The following is a 23,208-nucleotide window of genomic DNA, read 5'->3' on the forward strand; positions in this document are numbered from 1 at the left end:
TGTTTTTATGTTTAATTTGATATTTCAAATCGGCATGAATTTAATCGGCAAATCAAAAAATATTTGATAACGGGTCACCGAATTACGATTAATGGAAGAAATTCATTATTATTACTCACTATAGAAATGGATAGAGCCAAAGAGACATCAAAAATTGTAAATAAATATTCATCAACAGTTCAGCTCATCGTTGAGCATCAACTAAATGAAAGTAGAGTTTAAAATATATCAAGGTTAGCTGCAAATAAGAGTTTTACCGACCGTAAGAAAAGATCAATTATTAGAAAAAGAGCAAAGAATCTTTAAAAAGGTGCACCAATATTGCGAGAAGGTAGAAAGACAGTTTGGAAAAAGATGGAACCCCGAAACGATTGGACTGATATTACGAAAGAATAACCTATATCATCGAACTGCCGAAAATAACCTTTTATTAGTCAAAAATGTAGGCATGGTAAATAACTATTAAGCCTGATTCTCATTAGATGTGCAAGGAACCGAACCGGCAACTGCAAGGCACGGGCAAGGTTTTCGGAGCCAATTCACACTGCGAAAGCTTGCCGCGGGTTGGTTGCTTTGTGTAGTTAACAATGTTGAAATTAAACGTTAATAAAAATTGCTTTAATATTAGACGAACAGACACAAAATGGAAACAAATATTGCAGAAATAGAAAAAGACGTTATTGGGTGATTAAAATGCTAAAGAAACGCACAAAAGAAGGAGGAGAATTTGCAACCTTACACTCCGAACTTTTAGACGATCAGACCAATTTTTTAAATATAACCGAATAACAGTGAATAAATTTAACAACTTATGGCTGCATATTGAACCATAATATTTAACCTAGTTCTTGAGTCACCCATCAGAAAAACCAATGAAACACCAAGACAGTACAAATTAATGCATATGCAGACGATGTAGTTCTACACTTTAACACGACTAATTGAAGCGTTCAAAAACATTGATCCTGAAGCATGAAAAAGTGAGCTTTAAATAAACGAAGCAAAAATGAATGACACGACCGTCAAAAGAACACCTGACAATGAAAATTATATCACAATAGACAACTATACTCTTAAACGTGTGGATGCCTTCACATACCTGGACACAGAAATCAGAAGAATTCCGTAAGGATCGAAATTAATGCACGTATTTCCAGAGGGGAATCGTACATACTATGCTATTAAAAGATTGATAACATCGAAACTATTAGACAAAAGAATCAAAATGACTATCTACAGAACATTGATTAGACCCGTATGGTTGTGAAACCTGAGCAATGATGAAAAGGGATGAAGCCCAACTCAGTACATTCGAGAGGAAAATGCTGATAAAAGTATATGGCCCGGTGCAAGTAGAAGACGGCACATGGAGAATTAGTAGGAATAACGAGGTTAATGAATTGAATGAAGTGTACGATATTGTACAATTTGTAGAATCAAAGACTGTCATAACTTGGACATGTGCAGAGAAAAGACAATGAATAAACAATAAAGAAAATATTAAAATGGAAGCCGATAGGAAGGCGAAACAAAAAGAAAGGGCCAAAACGAGAGGGATGCCATGAACATAAGACAATGGAGAAAAAGTACACAAAAAAAATCCGAATGGAAGGACATAGCTAGACAGGCAAAGACCCTTCCAGAGTTATGATGCCAAAAAAAGAAGAAACATGGGCGCATATTGAGGAACCTCTTCAAAAACAAAATATTTCTTTTCTCTATCGTCTTTATAACACTAAATTTAAACAACCAAGATTGCAGATTGCTTGCCGGTAAGGTATTCACACTGTCGTGACTTTCACGGTACATGCTAGGCAAAGATTGTTTCGAAAAGAACGTCGCATGCAAAGCCCGTCGCTTGCCGTTGCCTGGCACGCATAGTGTGAATTACATCCCGTGAAGTGCATAAGATTTTATGTAAAATGTATCTTGCCGAGCCGATGCCTTGCCCATGCCGAGCACTTGCCTTGCATGGTAATGAGAATCAGCCTTTAGGTTGGTGTTTGCCAGGGAACATATTAACAAGGATTTGAACTTTTGGAATTCAGCAGTAATTTGATGAAAAACAAAATGAACTTGCTTTTGTCAGATTTAAAAATATCGGCTAAAATTTATTGGGTAAATATACCCTTTAACTTTTGCCATAGGATTTAAAAACTCCCTGTATTGATGAAAAACAAGGCTAGTTGTTAAAGTACCTAACTTTTTTATTGTTTAACAAAAGCGAATAAATCAAAAAACAGAATATTAAGAAAACATGGGGCTATAGTAGGGCTTTAATTTCAGTATTTTATAAATGCTATAATATTCCACATTGTGACGCGAACTTTGAGAAAAAGTCACAGTTTGATTGGTACACCCGGTATGCAATGACAATTGACCTGTCTAGCAACAATATTATTACAGCGACATTTTTACATAATAAGGCTGCAACATGTTGAAACAATCACTTAAATCGGACAACAGGTTTAAGTAATTCGAAACATTAAAAATGACCAATTTTTAAGGTGGAGCTTTAATTTCTTGGGATAAGTGTATTTTTATAAGTTTCCACGTATTTGTTAATTTTTGTCTAAATTACATGACCAAATAATAAAATTGTCGTAAATAATATGTTAGTTGCGTTGAAATAATATATACATTATTAAATTAGCTTTTATTAGTGAAACGATTGTTATGTTCCAAAAAAATTATTTTCAGTTTTTAATTTGGTTCACTTAATTGATAAAAGTGTTTTTAAATAGTGAGTTGATATAATATTAAATAATATAGTGTCATCTAAGTCAGTCATAAGATAGGCATTACTTTTTGCTAATCCATAACCATGAAACTAATGTTATTCTTTTTTGTCGCTTTAACCGTAGTGGTAAGTTTAAAATAATTAGATTACAAGTAAGGAAACTACATAACTATTGCCACATATGATTTATATGATGATCTGCTTATTTATTTCAGCAGTAGTACAATAACGCCGGTCCGAAATAAGAATAAGGTAACTGCAAAAACAAATTTTTCAGGAGAACAAAAAAACGATTTTTAAATATTTAAAATAGGGACTAAATGAAGAGTAATCGTCCAGGAGCATCGGTATGGCGTTTATTCTTACAATAATGGCTTTTATTTTTATCCCTGTTTCTTCGAATTTCAGTATCTTAATTTTATCCCCCCATTTTCAATTCTTTTTACAGTTGCGTCATTATTCATCTAAATTTTTTTAAATATTTAAAACTGTGATTAAATAAATAGTAACCGTCCGGAACATCGGAATGGCCTTTATCCTTACAATGATGGTTTTAAGTTTCATCCCTATTGATTCGAATTTTATTATCTTAATTTAATCCCCCCATTTTCAACCCTATCTACAGTTGCGTCATTCTTAATCTTAAAAATTTTCTGTACAGAAAAACTACCTACCTATTTTTAAATATTTAGTATGCCGTTTATTCTTACAGCGATGGCTTTTATTTTCATCTCTATTGGTCCGAATTTCATTATCTTAATTTATTTCCCCCATTTTCAAGCCTATTTACAGTTGCGTCAATATTCGTCTGAAACAAAGTCCAAAATGGTGCGTATTTTAATAACGATGCAACTACTGTGTAGTGGCAGTGGCTCAGCACATAGCTACAGTTCTGTAGCTCTTGTATCGTCTGTACACAGTATTTTAGAAGTTAATTACGCAATAAACAGGAATTGACAAAATTTGAAGTTACGTCATTATTATTCCGGACCGGCGATATATACATGTAAAAGGTTATATAACTTATTTGAAAAGAAATATTATTCTGTTGTAATAAAGCGTTTATTTAAATCGGCATATTGGTCATTTTATTGTTCATAATATATCATTTGTTTATATTGTATATAACAATTATTTTGTACTTATATCACATACCTGCTTTACCAGATGTTCACTAAACTTATCTTTTTACTTGATATATGATTTGTAAGGCAAGCCGCACACCAAAGAAACATGAAACGAAAAACATGAAACATGAAACGTGAAACATGTTTCATGAAAATAAAACACTGCTAAGCAAATCTCAAAGTCCGCCTACCAATGAAACGAATGTGATTCATGCTCATGACACATTTTTATTTTCGGAGAGTTTCATAAATGGCCGGACGTATATTTGTTTAGCAGTGTTTTATTTCCATGAAACGTAATTTACGTTTCATGTTTCTTTGATGTGCCTTAGGGACACTTTTTTACTCTTAAACATGTGTCTATCTCACTGACCAAGAGAAGAAGTTGTTATTGCATAATATAATAATTATCTTGTAATTATATCACATACCTACTTCACCAGATGTTTACTAAACTTATGTCTTTACTTGATATATGGTTTGGAAAGAACAACTTTTTCCTCTTAAAGAAGAAGAAGATAGGACAAGCAACCTTCAGTCTCTTGGGTTTTTAAATTACAACAACCTACATATTTTAACTATATCCAAATTACCAGTTCAACCGTATACAACTCTTTCAATTTTATGTAGTCAGGAACATCTTAAAAAGATAAAACAAAATCTAGAATCGCTTAATCGTCTCAATAAACTTGCTGCTTCAACCCCTGTGCAACTAAACTTGAACATAATTAATATAATGTTTACTACATTAGTTAATGTCTAACTAACCAAGTGTTCAAAATGTTCTCCGTTCTTAATTTGACAGTATCTTAAACAATGGTAGAATACATCTATTACATTTCTCCGTGTTTCTTTAAAAATTAATAAAGATTCTCAGATAATTATTTGCCTTATATCTCTCGTAAGTTCTACTTCTCAAGTATCCCAAATAAAAATAATGTTTAGGATTTAAATCGGGTGAACGAGGAGACCATTCCATACTACCTAATCTACCAATCCATCCCCCGGGAAATGTCCGATCTAACTAACGCAGAACATGTAAACCAAAATGAGCTGGAGCCCGTCTTGCTGAATCCATATCCCATTAAAATTGGCTCCCAACTTATTTCTCATAGCAAGTACAATTTTACTACTAAGTATCATTTCATACTTATCACTTGTTAAATTTTCTTCTATAAAAAACGGTCTAATTAACTGACTACCCATTATACCCGATTTTAAATTTAGTTTTTGTGGTCCTTGAGTATGGTTTTCACGTATCCATTATGGATTTACCTCACTCCAATACTTTGAATTTTGGCAAGTTACATACTTTCCCATACAATATAAATATTGCTTCGTTGGAAAACATAGTTTGTTAACGAAGTTCCACGAAGTACCTCACTAAAGTGAAAAATGAAGAATGACGTCATTCGCTCACTGAGTCCCATAGTGGCACAACCGCAAAAATAAAGTTCTGAGATAATTGAGCATGAAGTCTCATGACACCACAAAATACCACTCAAAATTACAATTTATGGATAGGAGGTCGACACACGAAACCAAATACTTGTCAATAAATGGTTAGATATTACATTTTTTCCGTTGTATGAATTTCGAGAACTTTGATATAAATATGCCAGTATTGAATTCAAGTTTTATAGTGTTTTGGCAAAGATGGTCGGTCGTAAGTAGTGGCCTAAAAATTTCATAAAATAAACGTTTTTATTTTTAAATTTTTTAATGGTGGTTTTATTCGCAATAAAGATATACTATATATACACAACAATATTTTTCTTACGAATAACTAAAAAAGAATTTTAAAATGATTATCAGTTATAGAAAAACCTTGCTTATAAAAACAAGAATAAAAACATTAAATTAATGTAAGTTGATGTAAAATTCATTGTGACTTTACTTAATTGCATTAGATCGAATAAGATACATTAGATCTTCATACTTTTTTCTGAAATTGGAATTTTATTTTGATAGACCCTATTAATTTCAATGTCTTTAAAACAGAATATTTTGTTAAAATTTATGGTTCGTATTTCTTTGAATAAGTTAAACATTTTAAAATAAAATTCGTTAAAGGAAGTTTTATACAGGAAAATACTATGATTATCCTTTTCGGCTTCCAGTATTGAAACATCACTTAACAAATACTTCTCTCTAAAAAGTAATACATAAAGTCGAAATGAAAAAAACTTTGCACACCCTTACTTTTGTACCTTGTTTAACAAAATAAAAAGCATTGTTTTTGGTTCTTCCACCACTCTTTGCTACATTAACCTGTTCCATCAAAGCAATTATAATGTTAAGCTGCTTGGAAATGTCTCCCAAATCCCAGTATAACTTAAAAACGCTCGTCTCTCTTCTTCTGTGCATTTCCAGTACATGTTTGCCTGCATTTTGTGATGTCACACGGATCTTTAACTGATCTGGCTGGAACGTCTATCTTCCAATTGTACATTTAATAAGAATGTCCAGAGTTTCGGAGGCATTTAATTATGTTTTGTGTCCACTTCTTCCATTCTTCTTCTTACATTCTAAGTGAAATATAAGAAAAAGTAAACATATACTGACACACCCTTGTTCTTTTATGGCATAAAGTAAAGTATTTGAATTAAAGTAAATTCTATACCGACACAACCTTATATTTTGGTGACACAAAGAGTATGATTTTGCCAAAAAATTCATTCCATACTGGCACAACTTTTAATGTGCCGGTATAGACTAAAAAATAAGATATTTTTATTAAAGGTTATAAAAATTAAAAAGTGGCATAACATTAGTTTTATGAAAATGTGCCGGTATTCCACGTAGAAGCAACACAAACATACCTAAAGTCAACGGCATATTAAATATGTAACGGTATAGTGCTGCCGCTCGAGCGAAATGGAGGGAAATATGCACGTGGTACAACTCTATCTAGGAGATTCTATGCAAGTTACCTTTATGCCGGTTTCGTTCAATTACAAAGTGAAATTTCGTAATTTTTAAGTAGTGATTATCACAAAATACCATTTTCTGAAAATGTGCCACTATAGAACTCAGTGAGCGTATATTTGGACAAATCTGCATGAAAATGTTTGCGTATCTTCAGCGAAACTCTGCATGAATCCAAAGTTTTATTATAAATTATATCTAACAGTTTTTGGTTTAACTGTTTGAATGCCATCTTTTACTCGTTCAGTTACCTCAAAGCGCTTTACAATGATTTGTGCCGTCGCCTTATGGATTGGTTTGAAAAAGTATCGTTTAACAAGTTGGCTATTTCACTAGATCTTTTTCTATCGCCGTAGCCCCTCATCATTAAAACAGTAATTCGTCTTTTTTTTATTAACTTTTAACTACACGCGCTGGCGTATTTTTTACGCCAGATATAAGAATTCTACTGCAAATATATTTAAAAATTTAATTTGTGACCTTTTTTTCTTTCTAACCTATCACTGGATGTTCTTTACAATTTGGTTTTAGTTTCTTTATAATCGGCGTTCTGGGAAGATCGTAATTTACAGTTTATTATTTGTTGTTTCCGGTGGTGGACAATATACGCCACGATTATATTGATATAAGTCGTAATATGAGTACATATTTCAATTGTTTTTTAGTCATTATGGCACAAAATCTATTTTTCTTTATAAACAATACCTTTTCTCCTGTAAAAAATCACATTTCAAAAAATTTTTTATTATTAAATTTATTTATCATGGAATCCAGTTATTCCATGATTCCAGTTATAAATCCTAATTGGCTTACTGAGAAGGAACTCCAACTATTCACTGATGCCGAATAAGGTTTATAACAAACAACTAAGTGTATTTAAAAAAAATAAACAAATCCCCTGTTTTTAAGTGTATTTTCATGTGGCGTATAAAGTACGCCATGCGTGTAGTTATGTTATAACTTGATGCGCGGGTAGTTAAAGGTTAAAAATTTTCTTTTTTTATAGAGCTTTTAAAAACATATAAAACAACTGTCAGTTTCAGTTATAGTTCATACCAAACCTTTCTTTCAGTGCGTCATAGTTTATCGAATTCTCTCTAACACATTAAGTTGCAATGTAAGTGGCAGAAAAAAAACGTACATCCGTGATTTTTATACATAGAACTCAGAGAATGATATATTCCTTGACGGGTAGTTGCACACTTTCACAATGTAAAGGGATAAAATTACAATTGTCATTAGAGGTTAATACAGTGCGTCCAAAAATAACGCATAAATTCGTTTTGTTACTGTACCCGTGGGTAATAATTCATTACTCACGGGATGAAGTTACTCACGGGTCATTACTCACGAGCTGAAGTTAGATTCAAGTGACGCATGTCACTTTTAATATTAATCGTATATAAACTGCAAATAAAATTACTTAAAGTTGTTTATTTAATACAGTAATTATTGTAATTTATATCAATAATTAACTTCGAAAAATTTTTAAAGTAATTTTATCTGCAACAATGTCAGTATATATTTTACGTTTATATCTTGTTTACTAAAAATTTTGACGTTTATCATTTATTTTAGTGACAGTGACATTAGCTCATTTTGTTTATGTTAATTGGAATTTATAACTAATATTGTGTTTATTTTTCAAGTTATATTGTGGTAAATATACAGGGTGTCCCGGAAAATAGTGCGTTCCTTTAAGGTATGGAGAGAATACATAATTTGGAACAAAAAAGTCCTATACCATTTTTTTCTAAAGTTAACCGTTTCCATAAAAAATTTAACATTGTTTTCCATATACCTGTATTTTAATGTTTGGAAATTTTAATAAACTGGCAACATCGTACGCACTACGGAATAATAACAGATAATAAGAACTCGTTTGTGATTGTGATTAACAGTATTTAAAATAATCCAACCTAATAGTAGGTAATACTTATGTATTTACTATTTGTTTACTAAAATTATTTTCTTTTGAAATGTATTGAAATACCTATTGCATAATTTTAAACGAATTACAAAAATTATTTTCTTTTGAAATGTATTGAAATACCTAATGCATAATTTTAAACGAATTACACATCTTTTAACATAAAAACATCTTTTAACTAAACTAGTATTATGTATTTAGTAAGGTTTAAATGGGTTGAATGCTGAGTATTGCTGAGGGCTTTAACTGAATTACATAGTTTTAATAGTTTACAGTGGAACTTAAATACACCAGATAATGTCTCAGTAATTTGTTTACTTGTGAACTGAAATAGCTAAGTTGTACTTACTTGAAAATAATTATTATACTGAATAGATCTTTCAAGTAACCTTTCACAAACACCATTCATAGGTAATAACATAATAGGTAATACACTCACTATTCGAAAACATTTTCGGCATTGACACTAAACAGGATTCTTTAAAACTATCTGTTTACTATCAAGTATCTTCTATCTATTTACATGGGACTGTCTATGCTTAAATTTGCGTACCGCACATAGTTGTCAGATTTAAATTTGTATACCAAAATACATTTTAATTTTTTGGTCAAACGGTTGCATTTAGAAAAAAATGTTATAAGAGTTTTTTGTTCTACATGGTGCCTTCTACCTATACCTTTAAGGAACGCACTATTTTCCGGGACACCCTGTATTATAACATATTATGTATAGTTATATTATTTTATTATATATAGTTAAATGTAAATATACATTATATTATAACTATTGAAATACGTCATACGTCCAATGACAAGAGCCATTTCCTATTTATTAGAATAATTGACATTAGGTAAAAATCTAAGGGCCGGTTGTTCGAACGCTAATCAAAAATGAAATCAACTGATCATTATCAAATATTTAATTACTGTCACCAACTGTCAATGTCAACTTTGTTTGGGTTGCTGAAAACATAATTGATTACAATTATGAGATTTATTATTCAATTATGTTAATAATTGTTATATTAATTAATAATTAATAATAAATTAACAGTCAATTATGTTAATTATCATAGTGATAATTAACATAATTGATTACAATCAACTGATTGACGTACGAATGAGGGGTGTTGTTAGTTGATGGTTGTTAAGGGGAATTAATTATAATCAACTTCTTGATTAGCGTTCGAGCAACCAGCCCTAAGCTTATAATTTTTCGGAAACGAATAGATTGAATATTTCTAGTTGTATTTTTATAATAAATAATAATTTGGTAATAGTAGGCAACCAATTATTCAGCCACGTCCTAGGGGTAAATAGCATTTAGGTATTCTTGTAAATTATTATAATTTAAATCTCGAGTAGTTGATAATTAATTTTTTACTAATTAAAAAAAAAAGGTCATAGAGAAAGTATAGTATTCTACTCGCATGTAATGGCTATTACTCGGATGAATTACGACACACGCCTACGGCTCGTGTCGCAAACTTCTTCATCGTGAGTAATAGCCATCATTACATGCTCGTTGAATAATATACTATATTTCGTAAACCGGCAAATCTAAGAAAAAATTCCGAAACAGGTCGATTTCTATTTTTAAATTACGATTTTTTGGAATATATATCATGCTAGTGACGTCATCCGTCTGGGCGTGATGACGTAATAGATGATTTTTTTAAATGAGAATAGGGGTCATGTGATAGCTCATTTAAAAGGGTATTCAATTATCTATTCACTAATATAAACATTAACATAATTGTGTATACAGGGTGCTCAAAAAAAACATTTTTTAAATTAAAATAATTGAGACAAAAAGAAGAATGTATGTAATTTATTTAATTCAAAATGCATTTTACTACTGTCAGAAAATAGAACACAAATTTATTTGACAAATAAACATTGATTTTCGCTTAAACGAAATGTTCAAATTGCCAAGTGGTAGTTGGGTGGCAGCTTTAACATTGAATTTAAGCGAAAAACAATATTTGTTTGTCAAATAAACATTTTTTCCTGTTTTCTGACAACATTAGAACGTATTTTGAATTAAATAAATTATATAGGTACATTCTTCTTTGTCTCAATTATTTTAATAAAAAAAATGTTTTTTTTAACATCTTGTAAAAATAATTATGTTAGTTTTTATATAAGTGAATAGAGAATTGAATACCCTTTCAAATGAGCTATCACATAGCCCCTATTCTCATTTAAAAAATCATCGATGACGTCATCACGCGCAGATGGATGACGTCAGTAGTATGATAGATATGCCAAAAAATCGGAATCTAAAAATAAAAATCGACCTGTTTCGGGATTTTTACTTAAAGTCAACGGTTTACGAAATAATGAATTTATGCGCTACTTTATGGACGCACTGTATATTTCGACGCTTTATAGTAAAAATTTTATTTTATATTTATTTACCTTTTCATTAAAATATTTTAAATTAATATTCAGGCAAATATGTATATGTTACGGGCAATAACGTAAATCCGGCCAATAACGTTAATAACCGGTCAATATCGAAAATGGCCTCTTGAATTAGTCATTGTCGATAATGGCCGGATATTATAGTTATTGTCCATAGAAAGTGGATATTGATAATAATTTTAAATTCTTGATATCATTTCCATCATTGTCCGGTCAATGTCAACAATGCCCGTTGTTAATCCGTCAATGTTGAAATTTAGACTAAAAGATAGGTTATGTTTATTATTTGCTTTATTTCTGTGCTCGTGCTGAAATTACTCGTAGTAAATGTATGTAAAAAGTGTTAAAAATGCCATGGTTCACTATCTTGTCAAATTAAAAATGATTAGCCTTCAAAAGCTATCTTACATAAAAAATATAATAGGACATCATATCTAATTTTATTTATTTATCAACATTGGCCATTTGCCTTTGGCCATCGTTATTTACCGGTAATTGATGAAAGCTTTAATTTTAGGTTATTTTTTTACAACATTAGCCAATAGCTAATGTTATTGTCGGTAATGGCCGGGCATTGTCGCTAAAAACCAGGGGAAATGGTAATTCACGACAATGCCCGGTCTGTAACGTCAATGGCCAATTTACATCATTGTCCGTAACATGTATAAATATTTCTCAATTCTTAAAATCCTGTACGACGTCAAAATTAATGAGCCACTGAAGGAAGGGTTTGGTTTGAACCATATTAATAAAATTTATTTGAAAAAGCTTTTCAATAAACGTCAAACTATTATTACCCAGATTTAGCCATACGGCTCACACTCCCTCTAAGGAGAAAATTGACTCAACCCAGACACCTACGGTATCAAAAGGATTGAGCTCTGGTGGAACTTTTTCCGTGTTATCGAGCCCTAGGTGACTTCGTATGCTGGAGTATCTACCAAAAACTTCCGTACACATCTGGCCGTCGCGAGTAGTCGAACTTTCTACATGGTATTATAAAAATAAAGATGTTCATTTAGCCCCAACTTTTTTATGTTTTTGAGAAGCTCCTCCGGAGTGACCAGTAGTAGACATAATAATCGGTATTGCGTGGGTACTTTGCATTCTTCATTGTCTTCTTATTTGAATTTCCAGATCTCTGTACTTGGCGACCTTTTCAGTAAATTTAGTACGTAGATTATTGTTGTTAGGTATCACCACATCAATAAGTGTTGTTTGTCTTTAGCTAGTACGAGATATGGTCTGTTATGTGCCACTGTTTAATCTGTGAGTACAGTGCGGCCCAGTAAAGCTTATAGTTGCTATTTTCAAGCATACTCTCAGGGACGTGCTGATAATATGAGAGATAGTCCATTTGGAGGAGTCCCAGCTTGAAAGTTATCTCTTCGTGAAGGATTTTTCCTACTGAGTTATGCTGTTCCTTGTAGTCAGTTACAGAAAATGCCTGGCAGCCCCCTGTAAGATGTTGGATGGTTTTTGGTCTTGACATCCATATCGGCATTTATAGGTTTGGACCGTAGGGTCATTGACAATATATTTCAAGTAATTTTTGGTTGGTATAACCTGATCCTTAATAGCCAGTTTTTTTTATTTATTTTTTTATTTAACCTTTAAGTACACGCGCTGGCGTACTTTGTACGCCAGATTTAAAAATTCTACTGCAATTATATTTAAAAATTTAATTTTTGCCCTTGTTTATCTCTCTAACCTGTCACTGGAATGTGCTTTGCAATTTGGTTTTAGTTTCGTTATAATCGGGGTTCTGGGTAAATCGTAATTCACAGTTTATTATTTGTTGTTTCCGGTGGTGGACAATATACGCCACAATTATATTAATATAAGTCGTAATATAAGTACATATTTCAATTGTGTTTTAGTCATTATGACACAAAATATATTTTTCTTTATAAACAATACTTTTTCTCCTGTAAAAAATCACATTTCAAAAAATTTTTTATTAGTAATTTTATTTATCATGTAATCCAGTTATTCCATGATTCCAGTTATAAATCCCAATTGGCTTACTGAGAAGCAACTCCAAGTATTCACTGATGCCGAATAAGGTTTATAACAAACAAATAAGTGCATTTAAAAAAAAAACAGATCCGCTGTTTTTAAGTGTATTTTCTTGTGGCGTATAAAGTACGCCACGCGTGTAGTCATGTGATAACTTGATGCGCGGGTAGTTAAAGGTTAAACAATATAAATACACCTAATCTAAAAGATTAATCAGTATTTTTTCTTTAACCTAATTTCCCTAAAAATGTTTGTAAACTAGATGTCACCTGGTCCATCCTAGCTTTTTTTACATGAAATGCCCACTTCTTTGTTGTGGCTACACAGCACAGCACTGACTCTGCTTTTCACTAATTGCTCACGTCTTTGTTGTGGCTACAATACAATGCACAACACTAACTAAGCCCGGCACAACTTCACATATTACACGAGCTCGAACGGTTTAGTCCTCTTAAGCCTTCGCATCTGGGGTTCGTTGACAATAAGCTGAAGTGCTTCATGGTTGGGATGCTTATGGAGCCTCTCTTCATGTCTCCTGGCGACTTTCTTAATTTCATTTGGAATAGATTCGATTTTAAGGTCTCTACGCGGATAGTCATTCCGAACATACCAAGGAGCACATACAATATTCCCTAATATTTGGTTCTGGAGCGTTTCTAAATTTCGGTAATTGCTTTTTTTGGTACAGCCCCATAATTGTAGGTCATAGGTCCACACCGGTTTCAATATCTGTTGGTAAATTAGTACTTTGTTCTGGATGGAAAGTTGAGAGTACCTATCTATTAACCAATACATATTTTTGTACTTTATTTTCAACTGTTCAGTTTTCTTTTTAACGTGCTCCTTCCATTTTAGTTTGACGTCGAGATTTAAACCCAGATATTTCGCTGTTTTTTATTAGGAACAACGTTGTTGTTTAGGATAATTGGAAGATTATTGATTTTCTTGTTAGTGAAGTTAATATGAACTGACTTCTGTTCATTAAACTTTATACGCCATTTTTTGGACCAGCCTTCTATGCCACTAATTGCATTTTGTAAGTTAATCGTAGATTCCTCTATAGTTGCTCCTATTGTCATGACTGCTGTATCATCAGCAAATGTGGCCAGTTGGATGTTTTCCCTCTCCGGAATGTCAGATGTGTACAAAAGGTATAGTATTGGTCAAAGAACGCTACCTTGTGGAACCCCTGCATTTATTTTCTTTAACTCAGAGTACTCGTTTTCCATTTTAACTCTAAATGTTCGCTGGTGTAGGTATGACTGCAATATTTCAAGGAGTTGCATGGGAAATATTTTCTTTATCTTCATTAACAGATTGTCGTGCCATATTTTGTCAAATGCTTTTGTGATATCCAGGAATACTGCTGAACAAATTTTGTCCCCTTCCAATGCTTTCTCTATTTCAGTTACTATTCGATGGATCTGGTCAATTGTGGAGTGTTTATCACGAAATCCAAATTGGTGTGTTGGAATAATATTTTTTTGTTCAATTATATGGTTCATTCTTCGTAGTAGTAATTTTTCAAACACTTTGAGATTATGGATAGTAACGAGATTGGCCTGTATGATGTTAATTCATGGTTATCTTGTCCTACTTTGGGTATAATTATAACCTCTGCAGTTTTCCAAAGGATGGAAACATATCTAAGCCTAAAGGATGCATTTATTAGTGTATTAAGCTTTACTATGGCTTTCTAGGTAATTTTTTTATTATCTCACCGTTGATCAGGTCAAACCCAGGCGCTTTTTTTGTATTGATGTTTTTGATTAATTTTTGAACTTCTTTTGTAGTAGTCAGTTGTATGTTAACAGAATCAGTAGCTACTCGTTCATCGTCTACATGAGTTTCCCCAGGGTTTGGTTGAAATATGTTTTCTAAATAATCAGCGAACGCATCCACTTTCTCTTTGGGATTATTAATAGCCGGTAATGAACCTTCTGCTTCAGGAAACATCGTTCCTGATGTCAACCAATAGTTCGACGCTCTATTATCGACATAGAGTTGGCTAACCTCATTGGGATGTCACCCGTGCAGAGGTTAACCCATCCAGGTGCTCATTTTTTCGTCCTTTGTAAGGTGGTTTATCCGAATTTCTCCGAATCTCAGTTTGATCGCTGTTGTGTCGTATACTGCGCAAATAGCGCGATATAGAGTAGACGTCTAAGCCTGCATTGGAAAATAAGTTCTTAACTTTTTGGATATTAGCAGGAAGGTATTTTAGATTATTATCATTATATGAATTGGTTTATAAATGCAAAATTTTTTAACAAGGCGAAAATATTAAGAGGAAACAGTAGCGATCAACGGGTAGCGAAAACGCGTTCCAAGATTGCGGCTGTAATTTTGAATATTTTTTCGAGATATTTGGCACACGTATTCGTAATATAATAAAGAATGGCGGTACAGAGCACAATTTGAAAAATATATTAGTATGAGGAAATTACTCTGTAATTAAATACAATATTAAAAAAACGAGCCTGTACCGCCATTAAGAAGAACAAAAAAATACACTTTCTTCAAATAAACTTTTTTATCCGATGCCTAGATTTTGTGTCATTTTGGAACTACTAATGAAATAAAAAATTTTAGTAGTTCCAAAATGACACAAAATCTAGGCATCGGATAAAAAAGTTTATTTGAAGAAAGTGTATTTTTTTGTTCTTCTTAATGGCGGTACAGGCTCGTTTTTTTAATATTGTATTTAATTACAGAGTAATTTCCTCATACTAATATATTTTTCAAATTGTGCTCTGTACCGCCATTCTTTATTATATTACGAATACGTGTGCCAAATATCTCGAAAAAATATTCAAAATTACAGCCGCAATCTTGGAACGCGTTTTCGCTACCCGTTGATCGCTACTGTATCACCTTAACGTCTACATATTAGCATATATTATTACGCATATTATATACGCAATACCAGTATAGCTGCACTTACTCCTTATATTCAAAAAACTACTGAACAGTGGTGGATCTACGGGGGATAAGAGAAACCTCTCCACAACACGGTCCAAAATTGAAGGAAAAAATTAATTAACGTACAGGTAGTTAAAGACGATTTAATTCCGAGGTTGCGATAAACGATTCAAAATGACCTTCACTTCTTCTTCTTAAGGTGCCTATCCGTTCCGAATGTTGGCGATCAGTATGGTTACGGATGCTTGCTGCTATTAGAAATCGTCCAATTGAAGATGTATTAAAGCACTTTTTTGGGATTTGAAGCCAAGATATTATCCTTCTCCCTTGTCCTCTCTTTTCAAATACCTGAAAAAAATATAACAATCCTTATGTTGCTCTAGCAGCTTATTTTTATCGCACTTCTTCAGTTTTCTGAGGATTCTTTGAAGGTTTTCTGAATACTAAATACGACGTATCTATTTTTGACCACGGATTCATATGCAGCACGCAAATATGCATTCAAGAAGTGAGTCTCTGTTCTTTAAATAATAAATATTTTCTTTCACTTGTGAATTAGTGAACTTGACGTACACTGAACACCTGAATCCAATAACTTCAGACGGCTGTAGTTTCAGAATAGTTTTTCAGACCTAGGTCCCATGGACTCTTTTAACCTATACACTGAGACCCATTATTCACCGAACTTTCGTTAAATTTGACCAGGGTCCGTTTTTCATAATAGACTAAGAGCCGGAATAAGTGAAATTTGCTAATCATTTTAGGCACCATAAGAGTATATAACTTAAATAGTAGAACCTAAAAGAAAACTTATGGGCACTGTGCTGTCAATTTTTAGTGGCACATGCGTCAACGGTGGAAAATTAAGATAGGAAAAATGCTCTCACTCCCAGAATAAAGTTGTTTAATTTTTTTAAGTTCTATCTGACCAAAAACTAAAACTCCGCGCAATTTTAACCCACCAACTTCTTTCCCCTGCCCCACCATCAAAAACGTCATTTTTCGTTTTTTATTTTTTTAGGTGGGATGCAGTCAATTTTAAAATTTCCAAAAAAATCACAATTATGGTTGAGGCTTTTACAAAACACGTATATTTTGTAGAAACCCGTAGGCTAATGTACATGACCTTAAAAAAAATAACATTTATATAACTTTTTGGTTTTTGTAAAAAAACGTATAACTTTTTTCTTGGAGATGGCTCCAGGTTTTTTATTTTATGTATTTTAGCGAACACTATATTTCTATCCTTTTAGATTTTTCCGTGAGGGTCGCCACCCCCAAAAATTCGAAAAACTGTTTTTTTTTACTTTTTTATAGACTTTAAAATCAAATCAAATCAAGTTTTTTTATAGGTTATTTGTAAATTGAAGTAACAGAAATTAAGTCCTTTAGAAAATTCAAAAATGGAATAAACATGTTTAAACTCCCAAGAACACCATAACACAACAGTTTTTCGGATATCTGAAAGTGGCGAACCTTCCACTAAAGTGGAAATATCTGAAAAAATTAGAAATACAGTATTTTATAAAATACACAAAATAAAGTAGCGATTTTCAAAAAAAAGTTATAGGGCTTTTTCCAAAAAAAAAAAAAAAAATTTCTTATTTACAATCAGCTTACGGATTTATAAAAAATAGACGTCTTTTGTAAAGGCATCAACTGTGCGTGTTAATTTTTTTAAATTTTGAAAACTGATTGCATCCCCACCTAAAAAATAAAAACGATAAATTACGTTTTTGATGGTGATGGGAGGGGGAAGGGGTTAGTGGGTTACAATTGCGCTGAATCTTATTTTTCAATCAGATAAAAAAAAAGAATGGGTGTGTACTTTGTACGCACATAAGAAGTTATACTTCTATTATTAAACTAATTTTAATACTTACTACTTTCCAAAAATTTTTATTAAAACAATACGAAAAATTAAAAAAATAAAAGAATAAAACACACTCAAACACATTGAAAAATGAAACCAAAGAAATTATTTCTGAACAATTGTTGAGAAAATTTTAACTAAATACGTATTTTCTGAAAAAAATATAATAAATATACTAATAAAATAAATATAAAAAATAAATATAAAAAAAATAAAAATTTCCATTGGGAATTGAACCTGCGTCTATCACGTTTAGATTATTTTGAACTCACCCCACGCAGAATTTAACTACCGAGACATTGTGAATGACGTGGGAAGATATACCTAGCAACCAAACGTTTTAAAATCTTTTAGACAGTTTGTTGCTTATTCTGTTAGTTTAATCAAATAAGTTTGATTCTTGTCAAATTAAAATATGAAAAAATATAGACTAAAAAAGCAATATATAAGAAGGAGATTTTTGTTGGTAATCAAATTATGTAAATCAAAGCATTACCTACTAGCTAGGTAGGTACATTTTCCAAATAAGTATTTACCTAATTTGTAATTTTTTATTACAATACTGAAACATTTAAAATAAGGTACATACCTGTTGCTTTTAAAAACTATTTAAAAAGTCACTACAATAATTATAAACTTGCTTTTTGTCTCTGTCCTCACAACAATAAAAACTAATATAGACAACATTTTGTTTATCCAGAATCTCCATTTGAACAATTATTGACAGATGATTTTAACACCCAATCAGATCCCGTATAACGTTTCATACCATACTGTCAGTGTGCGCATGCGCCCAGTAAACATAAAAATTTACCCTCGTGTCTAAAGAAGTATAACTTCAAAAATTTCTGGGAGTTAGGGAGGGCACCCTTTAATTTCTTTACCCTGTCCATAATTGAAACGTTTGATGCGCCACTATCGACGCATGTGCCACTAAAAAGTGACGGCATAGTGCTCATACGTTTTCTTTTAGGTTCTGCTATATAAGTTATAAACTCTTATGGTGACCGAAATGATGAGAAAATTTCATTTACCCCGGTTCTGAGTGTACAATGGGTCTTGCGGGGTCTTTTAAAAGATAACTATAATAATAATTTATATGATTTATATAAAATAAGTGTCTTATTCTATTTTAGGCATCTCAAGCAGAAGAATTTAACGTTTTCGAGAAATATGTAGAATTTGTACCACAATGTAATTCTACTCTATCTAATCAGGCTTTTAAAGATTTTATGACTAAAAAAAATGCGAATTTGGGTCTAGAAGAACTAGGAAACTTTTTATTTTGCATGAATACGAAATTTCTCACTCAGAATGAAAACGGAGACGTTAATGTTCAACAATTCAACAAAATTGTTGGTACGCTAGTACCTCAAAATAAATTAGAACACTTAACAACAGTGTGTGCTCGTAGACCAGAAGGCCATACAGCAACTCAAACAGCGCTGTTTTTGTTAAAATGTCTTCAAAAGGAGGGAATGGATTTCTCACCCATAATGAATCTATACGAATAACTTGAATATAATCTTATAATAAATGGTTATTATGTGTTATCGAGTTTTCCTCTTCTAAACAATCTCTAAACAATTTAACCAAGTTCTTTAACCTTTAAGTAGTCGCGTGGCGACTTTTGTCGCCAGTGTAATAAAGAGGTATGGTTGACATCTTTTTAATACTTATTTATTTTGTTTACTATATAATATTATATGATATTATTAATTATTTATTTTGTTTTCATTACTATAATATTTTTCAATACATACTGTAATGTAAATAGCTAAATAAAATGAAAATACATAAATAAAAATTGAAAAAAACTGCAAGAAAAAACTAAAGCTTATAATTAAAAATACATGGTTTACATTAGGTATGTTCGTTGTAATAAATTACAAATAAAATATTGCAACAAATTACAAATGTTACAACAAACTATGAGTAAATGATATACTCCATTAAAATATTACATTTTTTAAGCCGTACCTTGCATTTGTTAGAGGAGTCAATTTTATTTTTTTAGTATGTAGGGGAGATCAGTAGAAGCTAAAGTTCAAGTTTTTGGGGTCACCACCCTTGTCCCCCGGCCGCCATCTTGGAAATGGTGTGCAAAGTGTTTTCGCGCTATATCTCGTAAACTACCAACCCTACGGAAAATCTAATTAAACATAAAATGTAGAAAATTAAACTTTCTACAATTTTATTTGTATTAATTTTATCGTCAAGTGACCAACAAAAAAGATATAAACAAAAATATGTAAAAAATTTTATCAAGATACCTTTTGGAAGTTATAACTTTTTTTCAGTTTATTTTAAAATAAAATAATATTACAGCAATTTTGTAGAGGGCTTTTCAGCGAACAACTTCCACTATATTTTTTTTTAATTCTATTTATTTATACCGGGTGGTGAATCGGAAAACGGGCCATAGGAAACTCAATGTAAAATTTTAAACTGTTGAATTCCTGCTTCCCTAATTATGCTACATCAAAAGTCGTGAGAAGTTATTTGTAGAGGATTGAAATGTGTATTAAAAACAGAAGTTACAATTGTTCTACGATTTAAACACATTCCAAAATTTTGAAAAATATAATGTATTTACCGCAGTAGGTATGTGTGGGCATGTTAAGCCACACGTTACTATTTAACTGACAGTGAGCACACTATTGACTGAAGAAAATATCTTTATTATTCATACTTTCTCCTTAACTGAGGATATCTGATCAACTTTATTGTGTTTTAAACAATAAATGATAAAATAAATAAAGAAATTGACAGTTCAAATTGTTAATATAATAAATTCATTGTCACCGAATGCAATCTTATACACATTATTGCACTGTGTGTGGCGTAACTTTGGCGTATTTCTCTGAAAATTGTATTATATTTTTACAAAATTTTGAATAATTATTGTTCATAGAACAATATTAACAGTTGTTTTCAATACAGATTTCAATTCTCTACAAATAGTTTCTTATGACTTTTGATGTCAAATAATTAGGGAAGCAGGAATTCAACAGTTTAGAATTTTACATTGAGTTTCCTATGGCCCGTGTTCCAATTCACCACCCGGTATAGGTGTTACAGCGCTCCAAACTTGACCAGATTCTCTAATGCTCATGGGGATATAATTAAAACAAAAGTTAGGCTTACTTTTCTATCTATATATATTTTTTATTTATACAATTTATTATGATTTTAACATTCCTATGCTATTATTAATCTGTTTTTGACCTTTCTCCCCACTATAAAACTTATAACCCGAAGCATATATGTTAGATCACTAATCACGTATTTGACTTTTTAAAAAAAGAACTTTATTTGTTACACATTAAATATTCAAACAATAGTACAAAGTAAATTAATTTAAAATGACTACAATAACTGGACTGGTCGAAGTTGCAGCTAAGAGTGGTCCCGGCATCTGAAAATGGTAATTTATAGGTTTGGTATAAAGTGCTGAATCGCTGTTCCCATGAATGTTGGCCAACGGTTCGTACAAAGTTCCTCTGCTGCTTGCTCAGCGGTTTCTGTGGGAATGGTATGATGAAATATGAAGTCGGCGAACTTAGGCTAGTTCAAGGTTAATTTTTTCTCATATAACAACTCCCCTTATTAGTGAAAAGTCAATGCCATTGCTTTGACTTTTACAGAGAAATTGGTGTTTCTGCTTCTTCTTCGCTTTCTTGTTGGACATTGGGTCTTCTTCTGAAGGAGGTTAAGCTTTGAAGTTTTTGTCTAATGGAATTCCTGCGTGGTGCTGAAGTTGGAGGCTGATCCTGGGACAAGGAGATTGCAATTTTTGGGAATATTTTGGTTCGATATTTACAGCAAAGGTATAAGATAACTAGGATGATAATCAGGGATAAGGTAGATATGGTGAATAAGGGTAAATGTTCCTCGATGAATGATTGGCTCATGATATGGTCCAGTTCTTCTGAATATTGGTCCAATTTGTGTTGTGCAATATTTAAGTCATCTACGTTGATCTTACTGAGTTTTAGCGGTTTCAATTTTGATAGGTGACTCTTTGTCTCAAAATGGTCACAGCATCTGTAGGGTACGTTAACTGGGTGACTTCTATACGTAATATTTGTATATTTCTCGATTTGGTCTTTGGCATGAATTCTGGTACTGCCAATGAATGCAATACATTCGGGAATTAATCTTAAGATTGAATTTGTTTTGATTATTCGTGTAGTGACATCTTTTCTTGCACATTTGATTGTTACTGGTAATGGATTGGAAATGGTTAGCAACCATAAATTTCGGTCAATTTCTTGAACGTTGTAACCTTGTGCCAAGAGCATGGACATCTGGCAAGTTTTTGGCAAGTTGCTGAGAGGTTTCAAAAGCTGGGCTTCGCATATAGCATCGGTGTCTATGGGGTACGGAAGAATGTCTGTACACATTCTTTGGTTTTGACTGATTTGATTGCATTTTTCGGTGTCCATGGGTAAGACATATGAAATTGAATCATCATCTCGCGCTATGTATTTATGAACAGTTGAAAGTATATGATGAAAACCAGTTTGATTATCTAATATTGGTATTGAATATAGTTGATACAAAGTGAAGATTTCGGGATCAACTAACGGAATTTCGAGAACGAAAACAATTTTTGAATCGAGTTGATAAGCTTGTAGTTTTATTATGTCAATATACTGAGCTATATTTGACATATAAGTGGGTAGAGGCAAAACGTTATTTTGTAATGACTGTGAGATTTCTTTTAATGCTTCCATTAAGTCTATGGGCGAAATAATAGAACTATGTAAAATTTGCAGGCGAGAGAATGTGATAGAATTTAGTATATCATTTAAATAATTTTCTAAAAATACGTAGCTTTCCATTAAGGACTCACATAAATCTAGTATTTGTAATTGTGCTTGGTAAAAGGAGATGTCATTATTAATGTCCAGAAGTGTAGTCTCTATAGTTTTTAAGTCGTTGTTAAAGGTTTCTTCGTCTATTTGCAATTTTTGAATAGAAGTGTTGAAAGTTTTTATAATTGAAGTGGTAACCGATATTTGATTTTTTAAGAGATTTTCAATTTGAGTTTCATCGGAGTTTATCTTATTTATACATTTATTAAAGTATTCGCCGTCAGAGGCGTCCAAATTTCCAGTAATGGATTTCCATATTGTTCCAATACCATTTACTAAACCGCGTTTTACGCGTTTATTATAAGGTACTGTGTCAGAGGTTATTTCTTTATATTTTAAGTTAACGGAGTTTGAGATTTGTT

The 23,208-nt window shown here is 31.9% G+C and overlaps 1 protein-coding gene across 1 annotated transcript; it reads left to right on the forward strand.

The window, feature by feature from the left end:
• The first annotated feature begins 2,747 nt into the window (after nucleotides 1–2,747).
• LOC114329539 (uncharacterized) lies at nucleotides 2,748–19,519 on the forward strand. The gene is made up of 2 exons (XM_028278684.2): nucleotides 2,748–2,866; nucleotides 19,103–19,519. Exons 1-2 carry the CDS (start codon nucleotides 2,825–2,827, stop codon nucleotides 19,478–19,480), a joined length of 420 nt encoding a protein of 139 aa, XP_028134485.1. The 5' UTR covers nucleotides 2,748–2,824; the 3' UTR covers nucleotides 19,481–19,519.
• Nucleotides 19,520–23,208: the final 3,689 nt, after the last annotated feature.

Source organism: Diabrotica virgifera, chromosome 2 (genome assembly GCF_917563875.1).
Source record: "Diabrotica virgifera virgifera chromosome 2, PGI_DIABVI_V3a".
Taxonomy (NCBI): Eukaryota; Metazoa; Arthropoda; class Insecta; order Coleoptera; family Chrysomelidae; genus Diabrotica; species Diabrotica virgifera.

Bases quoted from the DNA above. Each gene is read 5' to 3' on its own strand.
- LOC114329539 (XM_028278684.2), top strand. From the start codon at position 2,825: ATGAAACTAATGTTATTCTTTTTTGTCGCTTTAACCGTAGTG. The intron at 2,867-19,102 runs GTAAGTTTAAAA...ATTCTATTTTAG, and splicing joins TTGTCGCTTTAACCGTAGTG to GCATCTCAAGCAGAAGAATT.